This window comes from Phasianus colchicus, chromosome 13 (genome assembly GCF_987193195.1).
Source record: "Phasianus colchicus chromosome 13, bPhaCol1.hap1.1, whole genome shotgun sequence".
NCBI lineage: Eukaryota > Metazoa > Chordata > Aves > Galliformes > Phasianidae > Phasianus > Phasianus colchicus.
The window spans coordinates 4809246-4831500 of NC_143448.1; the positions used below are offsets into that span (position 1 = coordinate 4809246).

The window sequence follows — 22255 nt, forward strand, 5'->3', positions numbered from 1 at the left end:
TGATGAGACACACTATCACTGTAATAGCTTTGCAAGTACAAATTTCAACTTTGGTTTGCTGTGCTTCTCCAGGACCAGTCCTCATAGATATCTTACAGTCTGCCAGCTAAAAGGCCCCTTTCTCCTGAATTTAATGTGAAATAATTGTTGAATTGCAACACCGGGATCCACTGGAACTGCTGCTCCCCAGTTCCTCCTTCACTCCCTGCACTTTCATTCACCTACTTGGGGTACCTTGATTCTTCCCTCCACTCACTGTTGCACTCTGATCTCCCTACAGCTTTCTTTCCCTTCACACAACCCAACTATTCCCCATGCATCTTCTTTCATGTGCCCATGCTCACTGATGACACACTGCGTCACTGCAGCACATCCCTCCTTCCTGTTTCTACAGATGTGTTCCATCTCTCCTAAGTAAAGCCAGGATTTGAAGTGGACACTGGTGAATGAAAATCCATATACACAACCAGCTGCTAGAAGCACATCGGTTTCGATGCTGCAGGACCAGAATCTGATACACAAGATCTCTTTTTGAAGATTCAAATGGAGTGTGCTGTTCTGGGGAGAAACTTGAGCTGAAATGTCTTCCTGACCATTCAGGCTTTAATAACAGTCCGAACTTGCATCTCAAACTCACTATGCCTTCAGAAACACTAAGATTGTCCCAGCACTCTGCCCTCCTCTCTAATCAGGAGCCACCTATTGTGTTCCATTTTTCTCTCTGAAAATTGCCACAGCAACCTTGCTATCAGCTCAGTATCTTACCATTAGCAACGAGGGCAAGTATGTGGTGTCCTTGACTTGTCAGCTAGAAATGCCTGGCCCCCATTCTCTCTGGGGAGCGAGCCTATAAGCTCTGTAATGCATTTAACCTCTACCACCTCCGAGAGTAAGAGTCTCCACAAGCAGTTTGCTGCTGCCCCACCCCTGAGCTAACTCATTTACCTTATTTTTTCTTACAGTGTTCAATAAATCACGCTCCACCCTTTAAAAATTATTATGGTTAATATATGACTTGCTAAAGAGATGCAATACATATAACTAAGTTACAGCTTTAATCTCATAACACAGAACATTAATAAATGTTGCAAGGCTCTGAATTAATAGCCTGACTTGTATTTACGTATTTAGACATGCTTGTATTTGTATACTTCTCTTACCATTAATTACAACATATAGACCAGATTCTGATCTCCATGTCAAAGGGAAAAAGACACCCAGAAACCATGACTGCCATTGCAAAGCATCAAAAGAAAAACAGGGCTTTGTTAAAATTACTAATTCCTATTGGAAAACAATGAACAGCTGTTTTTCTACAAACAAGAATTTCATTTGAGTTCGTTTCGCTTTCGTTTCAATAGCCTGATTTTTAAAGACAACTGTATTCTTTCTCTAGTCCTGAAAGTTTTATTAAATTTGATAAAGGCCATATATCCCTTGGGTAGATAGTTGGTTCAGTAACAATCCAGCTGCCCAAACACAAATGCTTAAAGTAAGACCAACTGTTTGAGCACAGGCTGAAGACGTGCAAGACCAGCGCTGGGCAAATACTTGGAAATTCCTCATAACATTCATTTCCATTGTTTTATTTGTTTGCTTTATCAAATATTCAAAGAACAAACCAGGAATGTTTACCCAAGCACGAAAAATGACGAGGACCATAGAGAACACATTTCATGTTTGGAAACCCAAAAACACTCAGCAGAAAATGACATTATTTTTGACAGACAATTTCTACATAAAACCAAGAAAACACAAAGTGTCATGAGACTTACCTTAATTGAGTTAAGCCTGAGAGAAATGATGGTTGTTGCCATTTGGAAACCACAAGTTTGAAAATGAATGCGTCTAAAAGAAAAATAAAGCACAAGATTAAAAAGCCAGCCCAATAATCTTGAAGTTCTCTGAATTATTCACAGCATCAAAGAATTTTTATAATTACCATAAGGAATGTAAAAGCCTGTGAATCTTGACAATGGAAGCCATGGTACTGCCACAATTCAGGACTGTGGTACATCTTTATTAAACCTGACCTGGAGTCCAAGAAACTGCATGTTGGTGGCAGCACCCATAGCATGGACCCTTTTGCAGCATCAACCTATATTTCGAACATTTGGTGCCAACTTTTTACTACTGTGGAGTTTTCCACACATTTCTCAGAAGCATCACCAGCTGGGGAGCTGACTTGGGCCATGGCAAGGAAGAAAATATTCTGCTGGTCTTCCTAGCGGAAGGTATAATTTTTAGGGAAAAAAGTAATATTTCACATTTTTCACTGCATCTTCCTGGATTTTGTCAGTTCAACTTCATTAAAGCTGCAAACCCCTTAGTCACATGAGCTTACTTGAGAATCCCAATTAACGTGTAGACAAAGGAGGTCTCTGTTAGGGCTCACAGAAGTGTACAAAAGCCTCAAGCATGCTCCAGAGTCAAAAAAACACACAAAAGCATACCTCATCTATAATCTTTGGGAAATTCATACCCAAATTCTTGACTTTTTTGTGCACGCACAGGAAGAGTGATGATCCTAGCTTTTGCATGTCATCACCAGCAATACTGACTGTGAATTTTTAATGAAACTGCTATTTATTAAATCAGCTTCAACCAATTTACACAACTTTGCATATTAACCACTGGCTGACTCGGAAGTGTCAGTAAATGAATAAACTAGATTTTAAAGGAAAACGTAATGACATGCTCTGACAACATCACTGATAGTTCAAGGATAATGACCTGCATCAGATCCTACTTTAAAGCATCTGGCCCAAGGAGGAAAGGTTTAGTGGCTGAAATTCATCCTACTCCATCAGATACATTAATCCATAGCATAGAATTCTTCTAAATCCACTCTGGGTGTTTATTACCCAGTTGTTGCTGGGTACCATCCACGTATCTCTCAAGTAACCATGCCCATACTCATAACCACCTACAGAGCTCTCCTTGGAGCACCCTCTGACCACACGTCTGCTGTCCTGAAGCAGATCACAACAACATGGGGATGGGGAAGCTGAGAATGACAATTTCCTGAAACAAATGAGAGAAGTAGCACATGCCAAATCACCACAGGACCTTAATCACAAAAATAATTGTATAACGTGGCTTAACAAAGCAGATTGCTACCAAACCTGCATAGTCCTTAGGACTTCAGGAAAGACTGATGCACAAAGATAGATTGAAATGGAGCTTCTAGGCCTGGACTGAAAAGGATATCAAGGCAAGAAAGATAAGCTGCGAGTTAAAGCTTTTTCTTCCTCCCAAACTGGCAGGTTCAGTCATATAAATCCCTAAAACAACAGCAGGACTATTGGGAATGACATCCTTTTTGAAAGTCAGAAGTAAAGCACCGGCATTTTCCAGTTCCATGTCCTTATTGAGGAAAGAAAATATCCTGCCTATGCACTTCCACTTTCTAAAAAAGAAAAAAAAAACAACAAACCTCTTCCAATGCTGAAGTGGCCAATAAATAAACCCTACGTTCCCAATCTTCTTTTTTCAAATGCCACAATTCAGAAGAAGGTGAAGTGCTATCGGGCTAGTTTACAAGACTGGACAGAAAGGATTCTCTGCTTAATACGGAAATGCCTAATGACGGATTATAAGGCAGACAGCATTAATGAGCAGGTCATTTGTCTCTAAATGAAGGGATCACAACCCAGAGGGTTTTATTTGAACCAGCCTTCGCTCTTTAAGAGGTTTTCATTTCAGGTGAGAATCGGTACTAAAATTACAAACTAGGAATGACAGAACACATTGGGAGTAAATTTGCAAGCCAATCAACTACTGAAAGGAAGAGCCTTCGTGCACTGGATCCATGGCTTCTGGAAGGCTCAGGGCACCCCAAATAATTTATCTGGCGTGTCTGGGAACATTCCTTGCACGCTGTGGACAAAGGGAAGCTGAAGCTTAGACGATGGAGTCCTACAGTCAGGGCTGAGGGTGGAAAATGGCAAATCTGCCAATTAAAAGCTATAGAGAAGATGACACTTGAAGAAAAGAGAGGTCTCCATGGGAATGTGACCACAGTGACCATAGTAATGGCCAACATGCAGTGGAAACAAAGACCTAACAGACTTTTGCTTCGCAAACAAAATATATTTAAAAATACATTTAGAAGTCAATTTGCAGTTGTTGGACTTACTTCAGTTTTTGAGCATATTTAATTTCAAATAGTGAAAAATGCATCTCCCACGTCTACTGAGAGATAGGGCTTCCCCCAGATGAAATTCTGCTGTTAACAATCTCTGCAGGGCAGAACAAAACCTGCAACTTGAACCATCCTGTATATTTAGTAAATTTAAATGAGCCCTGGATGTTCTGAAACTCTTGTAGGCAGGTAAAGCATTTATCAAGTAGTGGTTCTTGCTCAGATCTTACCCTCTTCAATTCCTCCTTTCCGTTAATGCTGAACTGTTTGTCCACCAGCTGCACTGATAATTTAGGCCTAAATAATTGGATATATTGAGTAAATAAGATAACAACCCAACATTTTAAGCTCACACAGCTCTTCAAGGGTTTCATCTTTACCCTGCTAGTAAATGCCAGTGGAAAGTAGAGGAAAACATAGTATTTCCGTGTGGCATGCTACTCATGCAAACTCTTCCCTGCCAGCCCTGTTCAGGCTGCATAGCATAAGCCACAACTGCTTAATTATCATGTGTTCTGCCAAAGGTGCAGTCAAGGGTGTTTATAAGGAAATGGAGATGGTAAGCCAAATTTCATTTGCAGATCAGACACACCTGCTAGCAAACAAAGCCAAGGTTTTAGGTACAGATGAGATCAGTAGTTCTGTCCTCCAGGGAAGGCGGCTGCACCTCAAAAATTAATGAGTAATTTTTCAAATTGATGTTGTAAGTTAAACTAGTTATTTTCACAATTAAGTGCTTTACCAAGCATTTAGGAAACAGCAGTTTCTCATTGGACAACCAGTTCTGAGGTCCAACTGGTGAAGATACCATGCAAACCCAAGGTTATATAAAATCTTCTTAACCACTCCATGAATACTACTGGGAAGTAAAGTAAGGATACATCTTTGCAGGGCAGGGAGAGGGCATTCCATGCTACAAGGACACTGCAGTCCAAACTGAGTAGTTTTCCGGACCACAGTGATTATTCTACTTGCTTCTACAAAGCCAATCTTTACATTACAAATCCTACTAATAATTATTAGTTATTTTCTCCTTAAGCCCTGCAGTGGTATACTATAATAATCAATACTTCGCTGCTACACTGATGGAGGAAAAAAATGAGGCAACACACAAGACTGACATTGAAATCAACTACAGGGTCTGCAAATACAAACTAGGCCCCTATCTCCTGTCCAGTCTCCTTGCCCCCACTGTATGTTGAGGCCATCCTTGCCAACCCTTCTTAAGCCAAACTCACCCAGAGCCCACTGCCAGGCCAGCTATGGCTTCCTTGTAATGCAGTGCACAGGCCAGCACAGATGCCAAGGAAACACAACATTTCTTTTGGCAGTCGAAGACAGGGAGTTGATGAACTGAACTCACAATACACTGTGTGAGTTTGGGTAAGGTTTTCTTTCTTGCCTAGGTTTACTACCATATATCAGTTCTTACATACAGGCTGATCCTGTAATCCTAATGCTAAGCTTAAGGCCAAGGAGAACTGCAAAAGATGTTCTTTATACAAAACAGACGTAATGTTCTGCTGCATCTCCTGCAACCAGAGAAGCATGTATCCATGCTGGAAACCAGCTGAATTAAAACTATTCCTCCACCAGAGTAAATACTAGCTTTGTTGTTACTGTTTCCCGTGCTGTTTATAACAGGAAAGCTTTTGTTGTGTTTTGCTTGGATTTTCCCCTGCCTTTTGTTCATCCATACAGCAAAGAAAACACAAAGTTTAAGCTGATGAAACTTTGGGTCTGCTCCAAATCACATGTTAAAAAAAAACACTGAAAAACAAATACAGCCCTGGCAGACAGAAATGAAGGGCCAGCTATCCCCGTTATGCTGAAGACATTCACTTTTATTACATTACATATGATACAAGTCCTAGCTGTCAAAATCCTCAGGAGCACCTAAACAGATAATAAACAATCAGTGAAAGACTTATGGCTACATGTTTTTCATAGTATTGGAAATCACCTGGGAACCATATTTTAATGGAAAATACAGCTTGATGGAGACAAGCTTCAAAGATTTATGAAGAAACTGCAGCACAAATCAAGTGGAGGGTTTAGCTTTCCAAAATGATATGGAAGCGCTAGAAAATAGCACCAAAAGGAGAAAAAAAGAAGAAAGGACGAAGAAGGACAAGCAAAGAGGGAAGGAAGGAGTGCCCTTCTAATGATTTATGCTGCAGAGAAGGAATATGCCTACTCGTGATCCCGTTACCCTTACTGCTCCTTGTGATTGTTATTCTTCCCCTAAGAGAAGCGGTCATGTTACTTACTGACAGAAAGTTACACCTCTTCAATGTGATTTGTCCACTTAAAAGAACATTTATCATGTTGCCAGTTTATAAATCATTTAGGCCAACGAGATTAAGGCTAAGGAAGCCAGCACCCCTAACTGATTCTCATGCCAGATAATTCACAGACCCGCATTTGTTTACACTAAACCTTATCAGCCAAAACAGCAGAGCCTGATGCCAGCTAAATGCTGTGGTCTGCAGGAGAGCCCAGGACGAGGAGCAGTGCTAGCACAAAGCCCTGCCCTGACTGCAGCTGTGCCTGCACCCTGCCAGCCTCCAACAGGGCATCTCTAGGATGAGCAGCTCTTCCTCCACACATTAGAGGAGCAGGGCCTCTGCACAGCAATGGGACGGAAACCAAAGAGATTCCATCTCAACCCACACGTTGTATCCAACTTGTACAGGGGAAAGGGAAAAATGTATTTTCACTGGTAAAAAACAGACATTACCCCCTTGCTGAATGCACACGGACACGAACCACTCCACTTTCTTTGCTCTGCGCTCAGCATCAATTCCAATAAGCTGAAGTTGTCAAACCTGAGATAGCCTTTTGTTCAATTCAAACTCTTAAAACGTTAAAGGAGGCTGAAATACCAGCTGGGACACAGGATCCAGCACTGTCTACAGTTACTGGAGCCATGCAGATCTGCACACAGTAAGGCTGCCCGACCGCATCTGAAAGGTGTGGTGTTAATTCAGCTGGGGATGAAGCCCTCAGGCCCACACTTCTTATACTGCAAGGAAATAAAAAACAACTAAGTATCGTAAGAGGGCAAGCTCTGGATCCAGAGGATTTCAAACTAACCGACAAGCAATTAATAACTGTAGGCCAGATAACCTTTATACATGAGGCATAGTACAAGGGAAGAGGAGCTACAGGAAAGGTCTTGGCCACCTGAAGTCCTGTGCCCTAGATGTGAGTTTTGAAATCCAGCTCTATTATTTCATAAAACACAGACAGGCATCTCCTGCAGAATCTTGTCATCTGAAACTCTTTAGCACTGCCTTTTTCTGTGAGAAATTATTACAAAATGAATTATTTTTCATCCAAACTAGAGGTGACTAGTCACAGGACGGAAGCTACCCTATTTCCCTTCGAAGATTTGGGATGCAGGCCACCACACAGCAGCACAGGCTTTGCTTCTGCTCTATTACAGGCCTCTGGACCAAGGCACTGGGCCACAACTCAGAGTGGGTCTTTCAGTGATACCTTCAGCAGGTCATCCTGCAGCACGCACATCCACAACTGTGGCCCGCACCACTTCCAACCATTGCACTGCCCTCCCTTCCACATCCATTCTATCTTGCTCCTGTTACTTCACTGTTACCATTGAGCCTCCTGTAGGCTCCTCTAACTACAGACTGTGGAATTCAGGCCTATGGTCTTGATGCCACTTTTAAAACACCCAGCACTTAAAGCTGACACTCCCAAAGTTTTTCAAAGGTACAGTGATTGCTTCCTGAGGAGATGGCTGTGCACAGATACTTGCCTACCTCTGACTGCCTGTGTGAAGAGACCAAGAGTCTAAGACTCAGCAAGATTAGGAAGAAGCCAGAGGTACTCAGCTGACCTGTCAGAAACAGCCACTGGCTTCAGGACAACCTGCACAAGGTGCCCTGAGCACATCTTCTCAGGAGTGCTTGATACAAATGCTTTGGCTCTGCCCCTTGGCTCTTAAAGAGCGTTGGCACGGGTATCAGGATATTTACTCTTTAAGTTTAACCATGAAAAGAAGAATAATAACTGAAACAAGATAAACAGTTATCTGCAGAGCGAGTGAAAGGAACACAAATAGCTTAAAAAGAAAGCTTCCCTTCAATGAGAGCAACTCTTGCCTGAGTGTGCTGCTCTGACAGTGGCAGCACCCCTTGCTCAGCACAGGGACACCAGCATCACCACAGAGGAGGAAGCAGCCGGTCCTCAAAACACACGCATAAAGTGTTTGTTGTTTCAACGTTTTCTGTACCATCTGTTAAAACAAAGGCAAAATGGTTTGTAGGATGAACCTATGCCCAGTCACCACATACTGCTGGTGACAGACCCTGGAAGAAACCTTCTGGCAGCATGAACTCAGGCAGACCTGATCTAGCACAGAAAACCATATCCAGGGGTGAGCGTACATCTGATATGATACCTGAAAGGAGATACTGGAGACTAGGGTGAGGACAAAGTACAGCTCCTCTCTAATTATGACTCCGGGGCACTCACAAACCAGGCAGCATCAACAGGAGCCACCAGAGACCTGTTCCTCCAAAACCCGCTCCTGTCACCCCACATGCTGAAACATACAGATTTACAGATCCAGAGACTTTGCCTGTAATTACCATTCTTTGATTCTGCAGAGCATGAATCTGCTGTATAGGCCATACAAATACAACGAGACAAGAAGAAAAGCCCCTGGGCAGCATTTGACAAAATTGTCTCAGAACCCCTCTCTGGGGAAGGCTTTCTGTGTGGATGTACCAAAAAAAGCCTGCTGAACAAGGTTGTAAAAATGTAGGTGTTTGAGCAACAAATTAACTGATTGACAGCCTCTGCATCATTCTGTAGAGAACAGCTTGCAATTTTTACAGTGTAGAAGGAGAAAAAAAAACTGTTCTAACAAGTTTTATGCCAAAAGCAAAACTTCTGAATTGAGAACTCTTTGAATTTAATGCATCGTTAAAGATCTTCTTGAACACTGAAGATTTAATGGCACTTCTGACCAGAGCACATTGTAGCTTCCAGGATGGGAATTCCATTCTCTCTGAACTGCCCTGTTGCTCTCCCTCACTATGAGGTGCTTCCTTAGTTCTCTCTCTGAACTCCACTGGCCTCACATCGGCTCCTCTGTGCTCTCATCAGCTAAGAGCAGAACTGAACCCTGGAGTTTAGCAGTTCAAATTCATTTCAAAAAAATGTCAATACAGCCCAACTCTCAAATGTCTGCTTCCAAGCTCCTCCAGCCTCTTGCTTCTCTTCATTATATTCCTACCGAGGTGGGTTTTCTTTTTCATATAGGAGATATTTCTGACCATTGGCTCCAGATTAATTAAAAAAACAAATCTCTCCAATACTCAGCCCAGGACCTTGCTGGATTAAAGGAAGACTCCTCATTAGGGCAACTGATATTAAAAAAAAACACAACAACCCTTCCTGAAGTCCAACCACACTGATTTTAAGAACTTGGCACTGAAATGCTGCACAAAGCAACACCGGTTTTTCCACTCATAACTGAGTTAGAAGAACTATTCTGAAACAGACTTAAAATCAAATGGACCTCACAAAACGAGAGCAAGTTTTCGCTTTGTTTCATTGTATTTTCCTGGGAAGTCGCTGCCGCTCGCTTTAACAATAGACAAGCCTTCTCAGGTGATGGGAGGAATGAAAAATGGGAGCAGTTAAGAACTCCTGATCACTGAGGAGATATTTGAGACACAGAGCTCGATTAACTGCTAGGTAAGAGACAGAGGAGAATATTGTTGCTTTTTGCCACTGCTTCAGCACAGCAGAGATACACAAAAGATGCCAATCTTGCATCTGGACCCGGATTTCAGCAGCCGCAGCTGGGTGGGGGTTGACATTTAATTTGTCAAGATTTTTTTGTTGTTTTGTTATTGGTTAATAGTAATATCCTGTGTAATCCTCAGACTGCCATTACAGAAGTTAAATTTCACAGAATATCACATCATGCAGCTTAACTACTGCTGTTTCTCTGAAAAAAAAAAAAAAAAAAACCAACAAAAACCAACCCAACCACCATTGTCCAATACCAATAACTACATCCTACATGCACACGTGCACAAAGTCTGCCAGACTGGAAACACCAGCAGTAGATCCCACTGCAATCAAATCCACAAGCAAGAAGGCTTACAAAATAATATTATTATTATTATTCAAATCTTTCACTCAAACCTTAATTCTAGGTGTGAGCTTCTGGGTTGGATACAGTCCTGCACCAAAAAGACCAGCTTGAGATGAAAGCTAATGCCTTCCATCCCTACCACAGAAGAGAGTTAAGAATTCGTCAACCAAAACCATGCCTTTTTAGGACAGTCTCCCTCTGGATGCTGTAACTCCTTAGCACAACATAATGCTTGCTGTAAGATTTCTCTTACTACTCATCACCCTTTGGTGTAGCATCTCAAACCTCTAAAAAACCCAGATACAGGCCAGAAAGAAGTGTTGGAAGTTAAGATAACATTCAAGGGAGAACTTTTAAGAGATAATCCCTCTTTACCTGCCATGCAGTAGAGACCAGTCACATGAAACAAGGTTGAAATGTCTTTTTTCTTTCTTAAGTGGAAAACAATTGTTTAAACAGTCTGAAAGTAAATGGGAACAAAATGCTCTCCTGCTATTTAAAACAGTCCTTCCAACCTCTTCAGCTACAAGACCTTCCTAAACATCAGAATGTTCCACATGTTTTCAGCCTTTTGGAGATCTGAGGGCTGACCACGGACCACTGATCAATCAGGGGGCAGAAATAAGTCACGGAGAAGGGCAAAAGCTCTCACAGTAATTACTGTGAAGTCAGCAAAAATGAAGATTTCCAGAAATGAAGGGGGGGATTGGGGTGCAGCAAAGCAAACAAAGAAATGACTGAAATCCTTATATTAGCAAATGCTCTTCAACAGCATTTCTTTAAAAGTGGGGAACACCGGTTCATTATAAGGACTTCAGTTATTACCAAAATCTGAAAGTGCCTGAAGACCAAATTTCTAGCACTGATCCAACTTTAACCTTAGCTCAATGTAAGTAATACATAAAAGAGTTTCAATGAAAAACAGTACACCTGTTCTTTGTCTGATAAACCAGCAGTGATAAGGGACCAACCAGGCATCTTCAGCCCACACCAGCAGCCACATAAACAGTTTCCTAAATTCAACATCTCTCCTGATCCAGCCTTTACAGAACAGGCTCAAAGCTTCAGAATCTTTCCTGCATACAACTGTGTTATGTCACCAAGGCAGCCGCCTAACAGGCGTCTGTGTCTTATCCCCACAAAAACCTATTGCAATAGAAATCAGTTACAATGTAAGTATAGCAGCAAGTGAATTGAAATATTAATTTGTTTCATATGGGAATTCACTACAAGTTAGTCTGCTCCAGCAGCTCTGTCCTCGCAGTTAAAAAAGCTGTCATCACCACACCACGTACACCATGCATCTGAGTTTCCCAACAAGTCTGCTACATCACACGTTTGTGGCTCTCCTGCATAACCTACCTGCTGCTGGCCACTTACAGCAGGCCTCTAACCCAGCCTGCGAGCTTTCCAAAACAAGGGGAAAAAATACATCATAAACTGACAGCTATTTTGGCTGTGAAAATCATTTTCAAAATTCGCTTTTTACATGAAGACATGTTCATGGCAACTCCAAAACCAAAAGGATGCCCTGTACTTCCCAACAGCTACTTCTCAGATATCCTTATGCCAGTGTGAAATGGTTTAGATCCTACAATTTCACATTTCTCACTAGTCCTGCTTTCAAGTGCTCTGTCCCTCAGCATTCCCTACCGTAAGTGTTATCAGGTATCCCACAAACAGAATAGGTTATATATAAAGTAAAATCCATAGGGTCTGCATCAAACAAATTAGGCCAATTAGGAATTTGTGCATACGTGTATTTTCTCTTAGGACTGACAGAATGAGAAAAGCCCATCTTCTGAATTGTTCCTTTCACTTACGTAGAGCTGCACTGACTCACACAAGAAACAACTGCTTCATTCCACTGAACTGGCAAAGACTATCAGGCTGAATGCAGAGTTAAAACACAGCAATAAACAGCCTTTGAGAATGGCTCCACTTCAGAACATGAAGATATCACTGCATTTCCCGGTTGTCACAGAATCCAGGAATCTTGTCATTTCCTCACAGTGGATTGTTTGGGATTTAAATATTCCTTGTGAATAAATTAATGAAGTAATATAAAAATTGACAGCTCAACTATCGCATCTGCTCGGCCATAAATAAGTCACCCCACCCAACTGAGTGGGTGAAGTAAATTTTACGAAGTTGAATGAATGCAGGTACTGATGGAAATACGACCTTCTTTAATCAGCGTAATTTCAAAATAAATTCTTAAGTAATAAAAACAAAATTAAAGCGCACATTATAGCGAGATGATCTGGAGTAATCACCCACAGCTGCACTGTTAATGGGCCTGCCCTGTAACTCCTAGTATTCTTCTCCCTCACATTTGCAAAGAAGCTTCCATCAAGTTGCTTAAAAACTCTACTGATGCAATGATCAGTTTTTGAGCCACTCTTCAAGTGTCTGAAACGTTCTGAAAACATACAGCCTAGACTGAGTCACCTCACATCTCAGGACAAAGCTTTCACAAACGATACATCAGTAGAATGAAAAATAGATGGGAAAAAAAGATGAGATGAACCAAATTATTGGAACGAATTTTCTGAAGAGTCTGGAAGGAGAAAGATCTCAGCAAGAAAGCTGAGCCCATCACTATCCTATGACATAAATACCAAGTCAGCAAAATTACACATCAGCTGAACTTTAAGCACACATTTCTTATGATATGTCAGGAGCCCAAAAGCAAAGTGTTCTATCTTTAGAGATAAGTAAAAGATGGAGAAAGCTGGTAAGAACTCAGGATTTCGGGTGTAGTAGCACTCATTTTCCTACAGCAAGGCTGAGTTTAAGTACTATTAAAAAAATGCAGAACAGGGTAAGTTTATTGTGCACCTTTCTTCTTCAAAGGTGTCTTCTGTGAATCTGTGTTCACCTCATAGTTACGAGATATAAATACAGTTCTGATCCAAGTACAACTACACACCTTGACAATACCACCCCCCCGTCATAACCACATTAGAGCTGCAAATGTCCATGCATACACATATTACATTGGGACCATTCAGCTGAGGCAGGATTACAATGCAAATTGGTTTGACCTATGTACATAATTTTACTATCTTCACAGGACTCTGTTCTCATCTTGCTGATATGCTCTGTGATTATTTCTTGTCTTTATCTTCTGTGCTTGTTTACTTGCTTATTTAAGTGGCAGCAGTGTGCTGACCATGACAAATAGCTTGGAGGATTCCAAGCAGTTGAGTATTTCCTCCTTTAGTAGCTTTATAGCTGTTCTTTATCAGTAGCTTCTTCACTCCCGTGCCTTGAGAACAAGCAGATTTGCTTTGGGGTTTTTCTTCCACTGATAGGAGTGCATCACTCACCAGAGATGTGACTTCCCCAGTCCCCTGCTGGATGTGCCCATGCCCAGCTCAGCACACACCTGCCATGGGGGAGCAGTTCTGGGGAGGGTTGTCCTGCTTCCATTCATCCACTATCAGCTCTTTGTGACAGGCTTTAAGAATGGAGCTCTGAACAGGCTGCTCAGGAGATCAGCTGGGAAAAGGCCCTTTGCAAAGATGCTCCAAATGTTCTCAGAGGCTGCTAACAAATCTACGCACTGCTGGCAGGGAACTCCTGCATTCTGGCTCTCCTACGAGTAAGTTTTTACACAAGGAAAGTCCCATCTCTCTGAGCAGCAGAAAAGTACAACCAAACCCATGTTCACAGGGCTGCTGCATTCAGAGGGGAGTGCACAAGAAGGGAGCAGGTATTTTATTTTTGTTCTCAAAGTTACTATACAGTGCATGTTTAGAACTCTAGATGAAATCCATTCCCTTTACTCAGCATGTGAGATGAATCTGGTAAATTAGAAATTTGTTTACATTCTGAGCAGTAACAAGAAAGCAACGTATCTGTTGCAGTTCAAGGAAAGCACTCCAAAAGTACATTTGCACTCTAGTGCCATATTTATATCTGTAATTCCATGTATTCCTTGAGTAGTAGTTCTTCCCTAAAGACTTTTTGGTAAAAAAAAAAAAAAAAAAAAGGAAAATAAGAATACCATTTCTACTGTGATTACTACTATAATTAGACTTGTTCAGAACTTATTAAATCCACAAGTCACAACTCATCTGCAAACAGCTGTTTCCCCAGGTCTTTATCTGCCAGGATTTTGCTGATAGGCAGAGCCCATGCAGGGAATCTCTAACTTCTGATTTTACAAAACCTGCTTTGAGCATGATGAGGTTTCCAATGTAGGTGCATTAAGCACCTGCCACACCAGGACCCTTATCCATGGCTGAGGTTTCCAGACAACTATCCCAATATGAATGATAAGTAATCACAATAAGACCAGATCACCATTAATAGAATTGGGAACTGCTAGCTTGGTCAGGAGCCAAGATTACAGGGACATGCTGAGGCACATCAGTGAGAGCACACACATTATGGAAGAGATGCAACCTTGTGCTACACAGAGCATCTCAAATCTGTTCCGTACGTATTCCTCACAATTCTTACAAGGGATAGTTCCAGCTCAGGAACAAAACCAGCCTTGCTCCTGGGGTATTGTACGTAAAGATTAACAGTGTCAAATGGTGACAGCACTATCGTAAATTCCAAGCACACAAAAACTAAGATGTTAAACCCTATCTCTATAACTTCTGTTCCTCTCAATGCGAAATTCAGAAGGTGTTGAATGGAAGTGATCACAGAAAGTAGTAGCTTGATTGATAAAGTCCCTATCTGGTCATTTACGATCTGGCTGAAGGAGAAGCAGCTTTTGCCAGACAGAAAAGCAATTAATCTGCAAACAAGCTGAGGAACAGCAGGGCTGTGCATTGGAGTCTCAGGCTGCTGGGAGCTCATGAGAGGAGATAAGACTGCAGCCTGCTATTTATTGTACATTTTAATTAAGTGCTTGTTAACGGCAGTTATCTTAACAGTCATAAAATTACTGTTGTAATGCATTTTGTTTGAGGAAAAAAAAAAAAATGGAGGGAGCCGAAGGACTTTATGAAAGCAGTCACAGATTGCTTTCACTTTAAATCAAAGAATAAATTCTGAAGAGGAGGGATGTTGCAATGATCTAAGCCGAGCCACTAATGGTTATTTAATGTGGCCATCAGTGTTTGTAAGTCCCTAGCATACGGAACGTACACAATAGCCTCCAAACCCTCTTTAACACTTATTTGAGATGACAGGAAAAATGAAACCGTTTGTGCTTTCAATGGAAAAGCAATCATTGGTACATTATATTCTGCTTGCCCTATCATGCTAATGCATGGTAAAAATGTCACCAAATGTATTTAAGGACCTGATGGAGTGTTGCTGTTTGATTCCTGTTACCGGGCTGATTAATAAAAATCTTCAATTTGTATGTAAATGCAGTGGGGTTTCATATCATCCGCATACCTGCACCTGGAGAAAATAATAAACTGAAGTTTAATGCAGCAATTATAAGCATTTATGGAACTCTTTAAAGAGGCTGCCTGCCTCCTCTGACCATCAAGATGAGATATTCACAGAGGAATATTACTGATGCTCAGACAAGCAGGGCTGCAGATGGTCCCCAGTGCAAATGCTGCCAATGCAGATTAACTCACTGACTCATACTCACTTTGGTACAACAATGTAAGCTACTTATTGTTAGACAAAAGTGTCATATTTTTCCCTACATCTGAAATAAAATCAAATTGAACTGTTCTTTGGAGGAGAGGGAAGGGTGGTAATTAACATTTCAAATGAGGTGTGTTTGCATCATTTACACTTTCCCTGACATCATTTAATTCCCCTGTGCACATGTTCCCATGACAACATCATCACAGATAAAAATTGCATTGGTACAACAGAAACTCTTCGAGATCTATGACAACAGCTGTTTATTTTTTAAAAATCCCTCTAATGATCTTCAGACTCTTAACCAGCGACCTAATGGCTGATCCTTAATAAAAGTACGTGGCCATTTGCATCTTCACCGATGAGTATTGGGAAGGGTTTGTGGTTTGGGTACTAATGGAATAATAAGTACCACGTATTGGATATGGTCATGTGGAAGAATACATTACAACACAGATAGATATCAGCTTTGATGTACGCCCATGCACAAGCCCTGCTCACACAGTGATCCATGATTAAGTGTGTGTGACATAGACGTTCTCAGTCTGTCGTAACCTGCTTGCTAATCTGCATTTGCAAATTTCAGCGAATGCACTCAAAATGAAAAACAAACACATTCAACTGTATGTGTTTGCCGGGAGACACAGCGCTGGATGAATTATTGTTCTATTGTTTCAACACTGTACGTTTACTGGAGCACAATCCCTAACTACTAGCAGAGCACCAGTGCATTTGCACGACTGTGATGTTCTTCACAGATTACAGCCACAGAATGAAATCAGCCAGCTACCAAAAGCACGGCTATAATTAGTCTCTTATTTAATAGTCTCAGACAAGGCTTTAACTTATCCCATCCATAACCGAGTGCTCTGTTGACACTGAAGAGCTCTTTTTATTCCGCCTCCCACAGTGCACGATGGAGCCACGCTTCCTAAGAAGTTCAGAGGAGGAAGGCCCTTTTCCAGGCCAGCCTCCAGCCTGTCACCAAGCAGTGGCTGAGGCCCAGCCGTGGCAGCATTTGGCTCGCACACCCAACATTCCACCTGAAAAGCTCTGCCTTCTTCTGAGGTACTAGCTAAATGCAAATCTCACTCAGTCATCCTGTCAGTTACCCAAAAAAGCACACCAAGAGCCACTTCTGGACATGCTCTTTGACAAGTAACTGTTCTAAAAGCGTTGACAGATTGAAGACATCCCTTCCAGTAAAGCCTCTGCTCCAGATGTAGCTCTAAACCCAAATTCCAAGCAACAGAGTAGCTATCTGGGTCTGAAGGCCTAATGCAGATGCTCAAGAGCAATCAGGAACCATTCCATGGAATTCAGCAATTACCAGCCAAACATTTATTTGTTTACCACTCTAACCAGCAAGCGTAGATTCAGACAACCAGCAGCACAGCCTCCTCTGGCTCGGAGGAAGAGCTGCACCAGCAGGATGCTCCACAGAACCACCACTCACTGTGTGTGGTTAGGAGACACGCCTGGCAATGCAGAAGCAAACAACACGGGAGCAAGCCCAGCTTCCTGGCACACATTTTTCTGCTTTCCAGCCTGAGTTCCACTCAAGCCAGCAAAGCACCGACCTGCAGCTGCACGTTCAGCACAGACTGAACTCACAAGGACTCAGCACTTGCCATGGGTTTGCCATATCTCACTAAGTGCTGCCGTGCCCACACACTGCTCTGCAAGGATAAGCACAGCGACTGGGCTGGTGCGCTGCATCCTCCACATTTGATCCAGACCCCATCCAACTGTAGGGGAACCGCACAGCTGCCGCCAGCCAGCACTGCAGTGAGATCCAGGTGCGGGCACACAGCACAGAGCCAGCGCCACACAGCTGGGCTCCTACAGAGCGGGCAGCTCAACCCACGATAAAATCTTTATTGCTTATCATTACACAAACTGAAAGTGCACCAGCCAGATTTCAGATCTCAAGCTGGCTCTGCAGCAATGAATAAGAAAAATATATCATGGGAGTCACTGAAGGATAAATACAAATTCCCACAATGACAGTTAAACAGAAGCACTTCTGACTACATTTGAGGTAAGACACAGAAATGCTGAAGTCAATAAATTAATTTTCAATAGCAAACAGGAATGGAGAATTTTTAAAGTCTCAGAGGAATTCAGAAGTCAAAGGTATTGCAGACCTTCCTCCCTTTCTCCCTTCCCCATCCCAGAACAGAATCAGAGTCCTGATGTGGACATTTCCTCACAAAGACAGAAGAGACATTGGCTTTCAATTCTTTTTTCTTGCAGCTCTGCCCCCATGTTAGTATAACAAATCTTCAGTTGCTTAAACCTTGCACCTCCAGTAGGAAGGGGAAACGGGAACTTAAAACATGAAGAGCCATGGTTCTTAGAAGAGCACATGCAAACAACAATCACAAACAATTACCCCACCAGGATCACGGTCATCTCTGGAAAATGCCTGCTTTAATGCATGACTGTGAATGAGCCAGAAGCTAAACTGCGTATTTAGGATAAAAACCCACTTAAAAAATAAAAATAAGAAAATCTTACATTGATGCCATACTGTCTTGAAGAGATTCACTTTTTATCAATCTCTAACATTGTTGACCTTTATTTAAATTAGCAAAATGTTAAACCTCATTTGCACAGTAGCACACATGGAGAGTGCTTCGCTATTATTTACATGTATATGAATTCTGCTCCAGCACACGTATATGAACAGAATTAACTCTAATGACTTGCAAACCCCAGCACGGTCCAAGACATATTCACAACATTGTGCCAACAGTAAATACTGTAAATATTGACAACTTGCTCAGAGTCTCTGAACAACGATATTCTGTCATTTTTAAAAGGAGTTTCAAAAAACAAGTAGTCAGTATCTATGCAGCTTGCTCAAGTTAAATCCGTATGACAGCAACCTCACAACTTAAAGTTCTAATTTTTTATTCATTCTCCCTTAGAACGCCCTTGAAAAGCCTGCAGCTCCATGCAGATTTGCACGGAGGATGTGCTTCTCTGTAACTGCAACACATGTCTGTGAGACAGCTGTGCTCCCTGCCACAGCTCCAGCACAGGCACAGCGAGCAACGTGGGACCACCACTGGATCTGTCTAACCATCACACCTCTCGCGTCAACCTTACAGGCACACGAATAAGTATGGCATGTGCTGTGAAAAGATCCACGGCATCCCGAAGTTCAGTTTTCCATTGCAAAGCTCTGTGAATACAAGTTATTCTGTTCAGAAACAAAGAGTTCTCTAGAAATCTATTCAGCTGTGCTTGGTAACACTGGAAATGTGCAGATCTGATGGACTTCCAAACAGTGAGCTTTTTTTTAAAACGTCACTGGTATCTCCTGCTTACCTCTTCACAGCTCAGGCCAACTTCTGACATTTGCATGCTTATCTAATTATACTGGTTATAGCATAGATGTTTGTAACACAGTGTACTACAAGCTGTAGTGTTGATATAGTAACCGCAGCATAAACATGGCCTACTTTTGTAGAGCATGGGCCCGGCTCACACTGCAATGGGATTGGATAACAAGCTGCAGCATTCAGGCATACCATCAACTCCACACTGATTACTGGATGTTCATACAAGGTGAGGCAGCTTACTCTTATGCAAAACAGTGCAAACCACCTCACACAGACACATTCACATTACTCGCTACATCTAGAGGCCTTGCGAGTAAAACAAATCGAACACTGGGCAGCACAGATCTGCCCTCCCCAGCTCCCACCAAAGGCAGGGGGTTTGGATGGTACAGCTCACCTGGCCTAGAGCCTATTGCAGGCCTTCCTGGTGCTCCCAGCACCGCCACATTCCCAAACCTAAGCACAGCCCACGTGCACAGGGAGCATGGCAAACACCACAGCAACTCGGCCATCCCTGTTCCATGCAGTTAAGCGTTTTTTCATTCCATGGATGGGAAACATCAGCAATTTGTATCAACTTAATTATCAACAGTTAATAGTAGTAACATTTGTGTTTGGACAGGGCTTCAAAATGACTTTCTTCTCGGTTTGGAAAATTGGTTTTACTGTTCTTCTACTGTATGTACTTCATACATCATTCCCTGTTGCCGCCCAGGACTCCACACAGTTCAGTAGATGGCAATGGCTCTTATTACCCTGAATTTTATTTTAGTTTAAAATGACCACTGTAAGGATAAATTGCCTCAAAAAAGACCTCCTCCAAATCATTAGGAATACTTCCTAACCTTGCCATAAAGGTTTCTTTTACCACTGTGACCTTAATGTTTCCCTTAAGAATTGCAGGGAGTTTTATGAAAAAGCAACAAAACAGTGAGAAACCTTGGCAACATTTAAAGAAATCACCAGCAGAAAAAAATAATCTCAAGAAAGGCCAATGCCAATTTGTAAGATGACCAAACACTAATATCCTTCCATTTGTAAGTTTAATTTGCTTCCTGTACTACTTTTATCTCACTGAACTATTACGTGAAGTACAAAAAAAAAAAAAAAAACAACTTTCTACTTCGTAGAATTCTTGACCAGTGTTCTCCCAAGTACAATATTCTTGGGAAAACAGGATATCAGTTCGATAGATGAAAGAGCACAGCCACAGTACACAACCTGATCTACAGCCCTAGCTAATGCACTGCTTAGCATATGCCTAGTTTTAAGCATGACATATTCCTTAAAGAAACAAAAAAAACCACCTCAATTCCCACTGAACACCTCAGCAGGCCCAGGAGCAACGCATCCACTTGAGCACTGCCAAACCTACGCCCCGCGTACCATAACACAGCCTCAGCCTACCTCCAAAACCAACAGAAGCAAGCCGAGCATCCCAAAAATTAGCAACGAGCCCAAAGATGGCAGCAAGCACTTGCAGCTGTATAAAGAACATTTTTGGACACAATCTGACCTCACCAATACCCGCAGATCCTCTGCCCTGTTTCAGGAGAAGCAGGCAGCCCTGCCTGCAGGCTGCTCACAGGTCCTGGGAAGGGAACAAAGAAAACACTTCATCGTAGCACATTTTCCTGCTGCACCTTCGTGACTTGCACATAAACGTACTTCATGAAACATTACGATTGTTTGAGTTTTCAGTGTAAGCCCCCACATTAGAAATAAAATGTTGTGAAAATTTCTGCTTAGTAGAAAAGTCTTTTTCCTCTCAAAAACAAGCTGTGTGCAAGCATGTCAAACCTTCAGTTGATTGACAGTTGTGAGGAAGGATGGGGAAAGACATTCACAGACCTTTCCCTAGTTAGCTCCTTGATTTATTACACAATTACACCATTTTGAAAGCTGTTCTGAAAAAATGCCTCATGTTCTGTTACACGTTCTGAAATGTGATGACTGTCCCAACTATATGACATTTCTATCTTGAGTAAGCAGCTCCATACAAATATATTTTCTAAAGAAGTTGTTCCTGAAGCAGCAGGAAAGTGAAGCTGTCCAAACAATGGAAAAAAAACATCAACAGCTCTGAAGATCGAAACTCCCCCACTTAGATTTTATGGAGCCTTTATTCACAGCAATATCTTTCAAAGGGACAGAACAGAGCCTCCTCCTCCATGGCCATGAGCCTTCCTCGCAGGGAGCCAAGGAATTAAGCAGGCAGTAATTCTGATGTCCTCAGCACCTTGAGGGAGACCACCAGCACTTCCATATCGCAGATGTAACACGGTGTACAGCAGCGTTAAGTTCGCAAAAGAAGCAATCCTACAAGACCTAAACTTTATCGGACCTTAAACATGTTCAGGTAGTTTCTTTAAGAAGAAAACTGAGAGTTTTCCAGTTTTGTATACCTGCTGCATCAGGCCTGATACCAGTATGGATGGAAGTCTCAGAACTGAATAAACCACAATCTTTACCTCTTCTTCTCCCAGTACACATGCTGACAAGTCCTCTCAGGATACATGCAAATAACTGGACACTATTTCACAGATCCTTGAGGAAAAGTACCCTACTTACATGTAGAAAGATACTTCTCAAAATTCAGTAGAGCATCCAATATTTACTCAGAGATCCTAGAGCACTCTGCAGACCTTACAGCCAGTACTATACAAAGAGGAAACATTTTGCCAGCTGCTGAAGTCAGGCGTCTCAAGCATGGAAGATAGCAAGCATTTCAGATGCTACCACGATACGAGGGGAAAAAAAGAAAAAAGAAAGTAGCTATAGTGAAGAGAGTGAGCTTAAATTAACTGCTCCAAGCGTGGCCAGAGCAACAGAACTTGTATTCTGGCTGCTGCTGGACACACCTGTGTACCATCAATGCACCAGCCATGACCCCAACACCACATCTCAATGGGAGAGTGACCACCTTCCCACCCCACATTCCTCCGCACCCTCAGCGCTGGCTGTCACATCAACTCCAGAAAGGACTCCAAAGGAAAAAATACCCCTGGCTAATTACCATAGAGTGGTGTTCATTCAGCACTTCAGATTTCCTTGGAG

At 42.1% G+C, this 22255-nt stretch overlaps 1 protein-coding gene across 6 annotated transcripts in view; it reads right to left on the bottom strand.

Annotated features, from left to right (window-relative positions):
- LOC116243920 (uncharacterized) overlaps positions 1–22255 on the bottom strand; it is a 199657-nt gene that overhangs the window by 104681 nt on the left and 72721 nt on the right. For all 6 annotated transcript variants that reach the window (XR_016470876.1, XR_016470874.1, XR_016470875.1 and 3 more), the window contains one exon: positions 1776–1848. Coding sequence is in view for 2 of the 6 variants with exons in the window: in XM_090149889.1 (XP_090006015.1) it covers positions 1776–1848 (73 nt within the window). In the remaining 4 variants the exon portion in view is untranslated. The remainder of the gene's footprint in view (positions 1–1775; positions 1849–22255) is intronic.